The 12024-nt window shown below is 40.2% G+C and overlaps 2 protein-coding genes and 1 long non-coding RNA gene across 3 annotated transcripts; 2 read left to right on the top strand and 1 right to left on the bottom strand.

Annotated features, from left to right (window-relative positions):
* Positions 1-1019: 1019 nt before the first annotated feature.
* Positions 1020-3868, bottom strand: LOC113171990. Its single transcript, XR_003299725.1, has 2 exons — positions 1561-3868; positions 1020-1290 (listed from the first exon to the last, which is right to left on the bottom strand). It is a non-coding gene; the product is annotated as an uncharacterized LOC113171990 (long non-coding RNA).
* Positions 1313-7332, top strand: cnn2 (calponin 2). Its single transcript, XM_026374744.2, has 7 exons — positions 1313-1490; positions 3876-3997; positions 4112-4178; positions 4473-4610; positions 4740-4856; positions 5635-5781; positions 6018-7332. The coding sequence occupies exons 1-7, from the start codon at positions 1434-1436 to the stop codon at positions 6321-6323; spliced, it is 954 nt and encodes a 317-aa protein (XP_026230529.1). The 5' UTR covers positions 1313-1433; the 3' UTR covers positions 6324-7332.
* Positions 7333-9015: 1683 nt separating this feature from the next.
* rps15 (ribosomal protein S15) lies at positions 9016-11492 on the top strand. The gene is made up of 4 exons (XM_026373653.1): positions 9016-9086; positions 9514-9599; positions 10099-10333; positions 11328-11492. The coding sequence occupies exons 1-4, from the start codon at positions 9084-9086 to the stop codon at positions 11451-11453; spliced, it is 450 nt and encodes a 149-aa protein (XP_026229438.1). The 5' UTR covers positions 9016-9083; the 3' UTR covers positions 11454-11492.
* The last annotated feature ends 532 nt before the right edge of the window (positions 11493-12024 follow it).

Genomic DNA, 12024 nt, shown 5'->3' with positions numbered 1-12024 from the left:
TATGGCAGGAAGAACAATCTGAGTAAGATTTGATTTAGCAGGCCACCATGATATTTGAACTGGCTGCACAGAGAGCAGAGTTTCTGTTCCTGTGTGGAAGTAACTTCACCAAGAGAAGAGAAAGAAAAAGCTGCTGTGAGCTGAAGCAGAAACCCCCTGAGCTTCCAGCTCCCTCAGTGAGCCACCAACATGTGTACGATCGTCCGTCCAGCTACCTGACACCGGCTCTGGTCTTACAAAGTTTGCCATCCCCATTACACCGGGATTACGTCACCTCAGCAGCTCCCCGTTCTTCCTCGAAACTTTTTAATCGACAGTGATTCAAAAAAAAAAAAAAAGGCGACGACTGGTCTCGTCCTCTGCTCGTCTGGTATGCAGGGAGGGACCGGCTCACTCCCACCAGGCAGGAATCTGGGAAGTTTCCTTCCATATAAGGAGTTTTTAATATCAATCCAGACCTGAGGAAGAGAAGGAGGAGGCGGAGCCAGCATCGATCAACGAAGAGGACAGGCGAGAGCACTCCCGCCTGTGCACTTCCGTATTCGTCGGACATTCAATCTTTCTTAATGACAACGTATATTATTATTGTTATGTTTCAAAGAACGTGAAAGCTGCTTTTATAAACCCCCGCTACTCTGGCTATAATTAGAGGCTAGCGGGACACATTTAATTAAAAGTAGTGAATTTTATAATAACAATTGATCTATTCAAATTACAAAATGTGGTCTATTGTGACAAGTAGTGTCTAAAATCAAATAATCTATGTTCATTTTTTAAGTGATACCAGTACCCTGATTAATTTGAGCATTTCTAAACGGGTGTTGCAAAAACACCTACATCTCTATATCAGCCGAGCTGATGGCACTTTAAAACCTCCACTCTCTGGATTAGCACATCCTGTGTCTCTGCATGAGGTCAGCTGTGATGTGACAGAGGACACAAATCTATGAGGCTTGTGTGTTTATATTGTCTGTCATGTTTAATTTATGAAGTTATGAAGCAAAAAAAAAAAGACAGACTAATTAAAATCTTTTTATTCTAGTAAATGGCCTTGTTGAGTTATGTAATCCAATATGTACAAGTCTCTAGTATATTGTCATATTTCACATAACACGTGTTGAATATTCATTATTTATTTTTTTTTTTTTTTTCATGTCAAACACATATAAGAGAGGCATTTCCATCCTTTCGGGTGACTGTTTTTCTCCGGTGAGCTACCAGCAGTGAACTATCTTGACTTGTGAGTCGACGCTCTTTGGTAAAAAACCGTGGGAGCGCTCTAATTGGCGGCTGTAGAAGAGAAAGGAAGTATTTAGTTCACTCCGAGGTTTCATTGGAAGAGAAAGTCGGAGACAATTTAGCGCAGTTTTTATTCTCAAGCAGCCTTTTTTTTTATTATTTCAAACCTCAATAGCAAAGTCAACTGTTTGACAATGGCTTCCTTCAACAAAGGCCCTGCCTACGGGTTATCCGCAGAGGTGAAAAACAAGGTAGGTGTCCACATTTTGGACTTATCTCAAAGCAAACTGTGCTGAACTTTTCTTCCCAGCGTCCACTCACCGAGCTTTTCTCTGAACGCCACCACCTCGGTCACCTGGCCTCCATTTTGACAAGCGTGCCCAGGTTTGGGTGCAGCCGGAGGTGGATGGAAAGACAGACTCGGGTGTTTTTTCAAGGTTAAACAGACTTTATAAAGTTCCTGAAACTTTTAATGTGAGTGGTAAAAGTTAACAAAGTCAGCATTTATGTTCGACTTCTACACCTCCTAGGCGCTGAAGGGAGGTTTCACCGTGCATGCGAGTCACTTTAAAACTCACTTTGGGCGTTGTCCCCTTTGGCAAAGAAGGATGTCGTTGTGGCAAAGTTGTTGTCCACCTTCCTGCGCCTTCTCTCCCCTGTGCAGCCTGCTGCCCCGGCGGCGTGACCCGCATTAGCAGATAATGTAATTCACCCATTAGTGGCTGCGTGTTGTGGGGTTTGCTGTTCAGTGCTGTTGTTGCCCTTTAACTGCTTCTTTGAAACGGAGGCGCTTCTTGCTGCCCCCACCTCCTCCTGCCTGTGGTAAGTTGTCGTTCCTCAGCTCTTGATGAGGTGATCGTGTAACTTTTCACACTACATGATGAACCCACTCGTTGTTACTGTGTAACTTTAACCGAGGAGCGTTTATTTGGATGCGTCTGCACAGATCCCTGCACATCCGGAACCACTTAAAATACCAGGGCCGATGCTGGAGATTACTTTCCTGACCACGTTACTGTGTATCACACGGAGTTGCATAACTTCGAAAACTTTTTCTTTCTTTCTTGAAAAGGAGGAGGGTGGGGGAGTACATGTGTTGTTACTGTGTAATAAAGTCTTTGAGTTTCGTTCCTCTTTCTCGCTATGAAAAGGAGAAAATGTAATCTAAGTTGCAGCAAATCAACCACAGAAGTGATCTCACTACATACAGGCATACATACCTGGTTCCTTCCTCAGCTGGTTTATTTTTTTTCTCATCTACATTCTTTGACTGTGCCCTTGTATGGAAGAGAGAGGGTCAAGTCCCCTCCCCACATTCTCCACAGAACAACGTGTGCAGGACGTAAAGAAAACATGTAGATTTCCTCTGTCTGTTACCAGTGAGGTCCTTGATGGGAGGCTGGAGGGGGGCGGCTTAAGAGATGCCGACTTGGGGTGGTATTTCCTGTCATGGGTGACGTAGCCCCCCTCTGAAATGTGAGGCATTTAAGGATCGAAACTCTCCTCTGGCCCCCGGCTCCCACCACCTTCTTTTTCCTCTTGCTTAAACCCGATGTAGAAAATATGCACTGACAAGAATTTGAAAAGTTTACACGATCAACTCAAAGCTGAGCAGCACCACAGTCTGTATTCATTCATTGGATACACACACACACACACACAGTTCGACGTCCCTGCTGCTTCATTCAGCTCTTTTTGTCCGAGCATTGTGGGGTAAATTCCTTGTGTTCAGCTTTTTTCTGTAAATTACATCTGAAGGATTCTTTGCGGGTAGTTAAAATAGCGATGTTGTGTTTTTGTTTTTTTATAAGTGGGATAACCGAATGAATGAAGTCTAATTAGAAATTCCTCGAGTCCATCCAGCTGTGAGAGTGCAGCCAACTCCTGTGTATACGTATAAGTAGGTTACACTGTGGTTTAGTTTCTCACGGGGAAAGCTTTGCTAAGCCACAGAGATAATTTGACACCTTACCCTTTGTGGTATGGAAAGAAAATGTATACCTGTTTACTATCCTCAGCTTTTTTTTTTCCTCTCATTTATGCTTTCCAGTTTGCCACACAACATACTGAGCTGCTGTTTATGTGGTCACAATGTTCTTGCTGAATGGCCTCTTTCAGAGCCAGTGTTGCATGTTTTTACACTTATGTCATCAATCACCAGCCTTCACTACAAGGTCGATCCTTGTGCCATGTTAACCCCTTTTTTCAGCAACTACCTTCCTGTGTTTCAGGAGAGAATTAGCTGTTTACCAAACAGGATATCCGTGTGTGTCTGTGTGCACACACGTGTGTGTGTGTGTGTGTGTGTGTGTGTGTGTGTTAAGCCATGTCAGCATCACCTTTTTATAAATGATGGCTAAATAGGACAAAAATATCCTCTGTAGACATATCATGTCACACTGAGGCAAAGTCATCCTCAGATGACCATGAAACACGATTAAATGTAGTCACAATACGCTCGAGGACAAATGTTAAAGTCATAGGAATATTCAGTTGTGTTAATGAACACATGTAAAGTCAATGGGGTGGGGTGGGGAGAATAGAACTTAAGAATGCATTTACTGGTTAATAAATCATATACAGGTTTTTCTAGTTTATTGTGAAACAAGTGACCGTTGAACTCTTTCCATAACCAGATCGCACAGAAGTACGACCTTCAGAAAGAAGAGGAGCTGAGGATCTGGATTGAAGAAATCACCGGCCGATCTATCGGCCCGGACTTCCAGAAGGGCCTGAAGAATGGAGTCATCCTGTGCGAGTAAGCCGACATCAGAGTTCATCTGTTAGACTGAACCGTGACAACTTTTATCATGTGTTTTTAAAAAAATGTGCTGTGGTCTGAAAACCCATAAATATTTCTCCTTTCTCTCAGACTTATCAACAAGCTGCAGCCAGGCTCTGTGAAAAAGATCAACCAGTCGGCGCTGAACTGGCATCAGGTGAGTTAAATTAACGCATGCATTTTAAACGGATTGCTTTTGTACATCTGGTAGTTTAATGACTTCGGAATAGGACGTCAGCTCACTGAGTCATGCTACATCATGATTGCACTTGCATGCTAGGATTGTTGCTTCTGATGAGTCATATTAGACTATAAAAGGTTTAACAAATAAATGACTACATCTCATTAATAGGAAAACCTAACATGGTATGCAAACAGAAATGATCACATCTGTCATTTTTAATACCTGACAAACACTGTAGTTGATCTTGTTTAATTTGTGTGGTTTTAGCTGGAGAACCTAACAAACTTCATCAAAGCCATCACTGTATACGGCCTGAAGCCCCATGATATCTTCGAAGCCAATGACCTGTTTGAAAGTGGCAACATGACACAGGTCCAGTCAACACTGCTCGCACTGGCTAGCATGGTGAGTCTCTAAAAAAATAAATAAATAATAATAATCGGACAGTGGCACGGGTGGGTATGGGAAATGTTTTATCATCCCTGTCACTTTGGGAAATCCACCATTTATAACATTCAATATTTTTTCCCGCAGGCCAAAACCAAGGGCTGCCAGTCCCGGGTGGATATCGGGGTAAAGTATGCTGATAAGCAGGAGAGGATGTTTGATGATGAGAAGATGAAGGCTGGACAGTGCATCATTGGTCTGCAGGTATAGTTTGTTCTGAGACTCCTGAGTGAGCAGCACAGTTATAAAGATGCAAAACTCTATAATTAAACCAAGCAAAACACTGAATGCTGTGCACTTCACTACTTATCTCGGCCTGGTAGATCCTTTCATTTCCCTTTATTTACAGTCGGTATATGACATGACTGAAGTTCATGTTTGTGAGGTTCTGACACTGACAGTCAAGACTGTGGAAACAAAATAATTCAATGTGATAGATTGGACACCAAATAATTTTCTCAGGTTGTCATTAACGGTAACATACAAAAGTCACTTTTTCATTTTTTATCTTTGGCTGGAACTGACAGACGTGAGGCATTTCACATACTTAAAAAGCTGAGCTCACTACCACATGTGGTGAAACTGCTGCGGAACCAGACTTTGTCATGTCATGTCAAGCACAGCATACTTGTATAAGAGTGGCTCATTGTTTTCGGTCTCTAAAGCCTCTCTGCTCTGTTATTGTTTCCATCACCAACAAAGATCTCATGTAGATACAAGACCCTAAACAGTAGGGAAAACTCGCCGTACAACTTAATGTTTACAAATCTATGACACGTGACTGAAACTTTAAAAGTAAATGTTTGGGTATTGTCATGAGTCGGTGAACATCACTAACTTTGTAAAAAGTAGCATTTTAGCACTTGTTTGTTGTGTAAGTGCAGTCAGTTGGTTTAAATCACTGTTTTGTTTTGCAGATTGTATGTGGTAATTACCTAAAAGAAATAACTGTTTATTGGTGTGTGTGTTTTTTATTTTGAAGATGGGAACAAACAAGTGTGCCAGTCAGGCAGGTATGAATGCATATGGCACAAGAAGGCACTTGTATGACCCCAAAGTTCAAATCCAGCCACCAATGGACAACACAACCATCAGCCTGCAAATGGGGACCAACAAGGGGGCCAGCCAGGTACTGCAACACATTCCCAACCTGTCATAAATGCAGTATTCCAGGACTGCACTAAACTGCATTCTTGCACTTTTGTAGAAGGGTCTCGTGTTTAGACTTGTAGAAAGAAACTCCTCAACTGACTGTAACAATAGACTGGGAGCACTGAAGTCAGCACTTTGCTTAGACTTTTAAACGCCTACACAGGAAAAAGAGCTAGTTATATAAAGGTTGTTGTTGATCTGTGTCTACTACAGGCTGGGATGACGGCTCCAGGGACACGGCGGGCCATTTATGACCAGAAGCTGGGCACAGATAAGTGTGACAACAGCACTATGTCCCTACAGATGGGATACAACCAGGGAGCCAACCAGAGCGGCCAGAACTTTGGCCTGGGGAGGCAGATTTATGATGCCAAATACTGTCCTAAGTCTGACGAGGTTAGAGATGATGAAAACGGGGCAGGTGGCCACCACGACTACATACCAGATTATCAAGATGAGGGTTACCAAGGTTACCAGGAAGAAGAGCAGACGTACCAAGACGACGGAACAGATTACTAGGAAGAAGTAGGGAGCCGAGGAATGCTGGGGATGGATCTGCAAGAAGACCTCATGGCAGATGGTTTATTTTTATATCAATAGGATGTTGCACCTTTCTTAGGTCGTGTCCTTGTAGTATTGTATGAAATTGTTCTCTCACCCCTATTTGTACAAAACCTTTGTCATACATATCACGATGAACTGTATTTCTGTGATTTTCTTTTTTATATTTAAAGAGACCACAATTGCTGATCTTTTTTGGCTTCGTTTTTTTTTAAATCCCAGGGACTTTGTGTGCCAAAACCCCATTACTTTTTTTTCCATTGGGTTTTTGCTGACACATAAGTTACATAATTTCTTTTTGTACTGCCAACATGCAACTAAAAAAGAAATATTAAGGAGTATTCAGAAAATGCCAGTTTGATCAAAGCCCATGCTTTTTCCAGAACAGCTGTATAAACGACATGCACTAGTCCTGTGAATGAGAACGAACGTGTCTTTGTTAATGAATCGGTGTCGTCTTCATCTCTTCAGTATTGGTCATAGATTTGTAGTAAAGCAGATTTCGTTCAGACGAGGGAACAAAATGGATTCTTTAGAACAACCCATTCCTTTTTTTATATACCGTCTTCTCTCTAGCGCCTTTCAGATCTTTCTTTAATGGAGGAAATATTTCCTTTGTTTGCATAACCAGTCCAGCTGGAGATTAGCTTGTTTTCTTTGGATTAAAGACAGTGCAGTGAGGGAGTGGATTTAAAAAAAAAAAAAAAAAAAATCCTCAAGTGAAGTTTTCAACATTCCAACAAAAGAATACTGGATTTTCTCTGTCTCTCTTTTTTTGTCAGTGAATAATGTTTAAGTGACTCATTCTTAAATATTGGTTAATATGTGAACCAATCATATGATTATATTTGATCATTTGTGATTGTTATTTATGTAGATTTTTGATTTAAATGGGGGCTGTTTTCTACCTTGACTCTGAATAACAGTTGTTATTGGAATATACCTTTTCCTTTGGAATAATTTTATACCAATTGGGAAAAAATGTGTAAGAAGTATGTTTTTGTGAATACAGTGTAATAAAGATGTGTATTCGTTATCTCGTGTCAGTTTGCTTTGTAAAAAATAACATATGCCAAACAGCACTGATGTGGAACTCTTAAGTGTCAAGTAATTAAGATAACATACAGATATCAGTCAGCAGATGCATGGAAGCATATTTATCAGAAGATTTTAAGAAATGATAGCAAATGAGATAAGAAACCAGATCAGAGTCGGTGTGTTAAGACAGGAAGGGTTGTGTAACGCTGGCTTGTGGTGCAGTTCTTAAGTTGCACTTTTGTTATATTGCTACAGATTAGTGAAGAATACTGCAAGTCCTCGACATCAGACACACACAGGAGCAGCACACAGAAGACATGAGGTTTTAGATCGAAGGATGGATATGAGATGAGTCTGGAAGGGACCATAATCAGTGAGAAGTCAGTGAGACACAGACTTTACTGCAAACTACGCAGTTTTGTCTACTCCTATTTACTTTTAATCTCTTTCAATACTTTTTCCAATACAAATCCTGTTATGTTCAATGTTGTTTAAGATAACGAGCTGTATATATTATAAAATAAAAGCCGATATTCGGAACCACTCATGTCTTGATTTTAAACCCAAATGTCTTTAATATACAGAAAAAACGAATAATTTAGCAATGCAGGTATATTTAAAATATACAAAGACATCTTGATGAAAATCAGTTCCAGAGCGCTCTGGTTCATCTTTCATCAGGACAATGACCCTAAGCACACAGCCAAGATAACTTGCTCAAAAGACGTGAGGCTGTAATAGGTGCTAAAGGTGCTTCAATCAAGAATTGAGCAAAGACTGTGAATACCTATGTACATCATCATTTTTTTATTTTTAATACATTTGTAAAGATTTGAATCAAACTTCTTTCACATTGTCATTCTGGGGTATTATTTGTAGAATTTGGAGGAAAATAATGAATTTATTCCATTTTGCAATAAAACTGTAACATAACAAAATGTGGACAAAGTTAAGCTCTGTTAATACTTTCTGTATGAATTCACACTTCTCTCTTTCTGTTGAAGTGAGATTAGATCAGAAGCTTTCTCTCTCCACTTCAAACCAGCGATAATGAATTTAGTTTTTTGCATTTTGGTAATATACATTAAACAACTACTACAAAGTTTGAAGACAAACAAAACTAAATTCATAGACAGAACATGTATTATGTGGTGTAATGGAGAAATAACTACAGCTTAAATAGTCTCTCTTGCTTTTCACCCTTGAAATAGTTTGGAGGCAGTTAATTATACAGGCGGCTAAATAAAACCAAAACTATGTGAATGACCACATGTAAGCAAAGGAAGTGAAACTATACTAATGTGGTTTTCTAACTTGGTGCAGGGATTCTTTAAACCAAAGTATAATGTGATCTGCAAAATGTACTTTAAGTAGCCTACCAAAATATAATGTAGCCTAAGTTTGAAGTTAAAACCATAAACAACAATACATTGTATTTAACAATTTTACAATGTAGTAGAGAACTTATTCTACTGTTACTTGTCATGGTAAAATAAGCCTAATGAAAATAGAAACTTGAGCATGAAACAAGAATTTCAGTTGTTGTGCGGCTGCGCCACCTGTTGTTCACAGCAGGTACTGACCGCGCCGGAACAAACCACCGGAAGTTGGCTTGAAATCGCGCGATATCAGGTCGAACGAGACTTCTGTCCGTTCTTTTCCTCCGGAACATCAGGCAAGATGGTAGGTGCACAACCGACTGTGGGGCTCGTCAAAATATAATCTATGTGCATCTGAGCTCTATTGTGACTGATTGAGTTAGCCTGCCATACCATCCGACAGTAGCACACGTTCACCGATTATTCAGGAGAAAATGGCTGATCAGAAAATAAGATAAACTTCTGTTTGTAGGCTGTGTATTAGCCTGAGCTAGGGCCGTCGCTAGCTAAGCTAACCCGGTGGTTAACATAGTCTGTATTAGTAACAAAATATGGTCCGTGTTTATAATGTCTACATATTTCGCATGCGAGAGTAATTTAGCAAGTCCTGTTAATCCCGTAGGTCACTAACAGGGAACAATAGAAGTCATTCTAATATGAGTACTAGCGCTTAAATGTACATGCTAACAGCGTTTGACTGACTGACCGAGAATGATGCTTGTCCCTTTCAGGCGGATACTGAGATCAAGAAGAAGCGTACCTTCAGGAAGTTCACCTACAGAGGTGTGGACCTGGACCAGCTTTTGGACATGTCCTAGTAAGTGTCACACTGCTCGGGCTGTGCAGCTGATATCTGTCAGGTCAACTCGAGCTGTAGCACTACAGTTTATTTGGCATAATAGTTTTGTGAGACTTCCGCAGAACGAGAGCCACATGTCAAAATGATCTCTAAACATAAACATTTAAGGCTGTAAAACTTTAATAAAGCAGATTGTCATTAATAAAGAAATAATCTGATGTATGTTTTTTGTCTAAGAGTCGTAACCACTTCAATACTTTAAACAGTTGATTTTACATATGTGCAAATCACAGTTGTACCTTGATTGGTGCAGAGTTTAAATATTTGCAAAAACTGTGGAATTGTTGCATCTTTATTTCCAGCTCATTTTTCCGTTAAGATTGAGGTGCAGTTGCATAAGTTGAAATGTCGTTTACAGGCAAAGCATTTCTCAGTTATCTGCTACCAAGCAACATAAATGTTATTTCAGAGGTGGTCAGGGGCTTTGTTGATAAATATGTTGTCTGTCCCTCTACAGTGAGCAGCTGATGCAGCTGTACTGCGCCCGCCAGAGGAGGAGGCTGAACCGTGGCCTGCGCCGCAAGCAGCAGTCCCTCCTGAAGCGCCTGCGCAAGGCAAAGAAAGAGGCACCCCCCATGGAGAAGCCAGAGGTGGTAAAAACTCATCTGAGGGACATGGTCATCCTGCCTGAGATGGTTGGGTCCATGGTTGGTGTGTACAACGGCAAGACTTTCAACCAGGTTGAAATTAAGGTGAGATGCTTTTGGTTGGTGGTGGACTGTATGTGTACATTTTGAAACCCAACCCTATCAGGGCCCCTAAATGTATTACTTCAGTTTTCAATTCCAAACCATAGTATTGAGTGTGTTGGAAAAAAAGCACATTTGATTTACATTCGTAATGGACGTAGCTTATCAGAAGAAACAATGGTCAGGATAGATTAATTTGTTTTTAAACAAAGCTTATGCAGTTTCACGTTTCCAGGCTTCTTGCGTTTGACCCAGAGCAGTATCTCTTACAGTTTTTGCTCTGATGAAGAAGAGAAATCTTTCATTATCAAAACATTAGGCATGCAATTGAAGTTAGTAATCTTTTAATCTTGTCAGGACAAAGTAATATTTTTACTTAACAGTGGATAAATGAGTGGTGAATGTTGCGTATGACTTGGGATGTAAAGATTATCCTTTACAAGGGAACTATGTTAAAGTATAGCTCCAAAGATTAGCTGAGTTTATCATATAGATGTTATCCTGGCAATGTTGTCTTAAGCATATCATCTTTGTAAATTTGCACATTAAGAAAAAAAGTTTTGAAATTGTGACTTGAGCAGACATTTGTATTAATACTCAAACTTATTAAATAAACAGTTTATTAAACAATCAAGGTGCTGCAAAATGGCAAAGTGCTGCTAAAATGATTTTCTACAGGATGAGGGTGGGAAAAAAATGGTTTTAGAAACTTCCGAAACACAGTGAGTCAAACTGCTCCTAGTGTCCAGTATACTCCTAGATGTAGACTTTAGTTTAAGATTAGTAAAAGCTAAATCAATGTTAGGTGGGTTAAAGCTTGATGTATAGAAAGTGCTACGTGATTTCTTAAATTTAGATCGCATTGGTTTTATTCTAAATATTAAGCTTTAGATAAGATTGAGAAGCTAATCCTGAGTTCTGTTACTATTTTAGTAGTCCTAGTAGTGGTCTTGAAGTGTTGTGCATATGACCAACATGCTGTTTTTCCTTTCCACAGCCTGAGATGTGTGGTCACTACCTGGGTGAATTTTCCATCACCTACAAGCCAGTCAAGCACGGTCGCCCTGGTATTGGAGCTACACACTCTTCTCGTTTCATCCCCTCTGAAGTAGAGTGGCTGTAATCTTTGTAAAAATAAAAAAAAAATGGGTCCACCACACAACTTGCCTGTTTTATTTTTCTGCATAATGGTTGAAAAGATTGAGGATGAATTTCTTGCAGTGTAATCAAGGTATACAATGTATATGCTAATCTCCAAGTTTGAGGTGACGTGTTGATGAAACACACAGATGGCTTCAAAGTAACTGAATCAACAGGATGGGATGTGCTTGTTAGTTTTTTCATTGGAAACTGCATAATTGCAATCTCTAAATTGGATTTAATTTTGATAGTATTAGGAAATGACGTTTTTAAAACGATAGATTTTGACGCATCCTTTGGTTTGTAACATTCAGTAATTCAGTAGTGACCTTGTAACTTTTGTTGGGACTCTGAAGGTGACTAGTTCTACTTTTGTGGACGCTCTCTCACAACAGACAATCGGAGTAGAGCTTTAAATGTCAATTATCAGAAAGCGACACAAGGTGGTGTTAACGAGAAAGTGACAAACAAATGTGCTGGAGTCGGTGAAGGTGACGAGTCCGCAGCGAACCGCTGACAATTGCCGACACCTCCTCAGAGCGGCAGTGCGGCCC

This window comes from Anabas testudineus, chromosome 17 (assembly GCF_900324465.2).
Source record: "Anabas testudineus chromosome 17, fAnaTes1.2, whole genome shotgun sequence".
NCBI lineage: Eukaryota > Metazoa > Chordata > Actinopteri > Anabantiformes > Anabantidae > Anabas > Anabas testudineus.
Note: the sequence above shows the minus strand (reverse complement) of the source record. Positions and strands in the feature narration are given on the sequence as shown.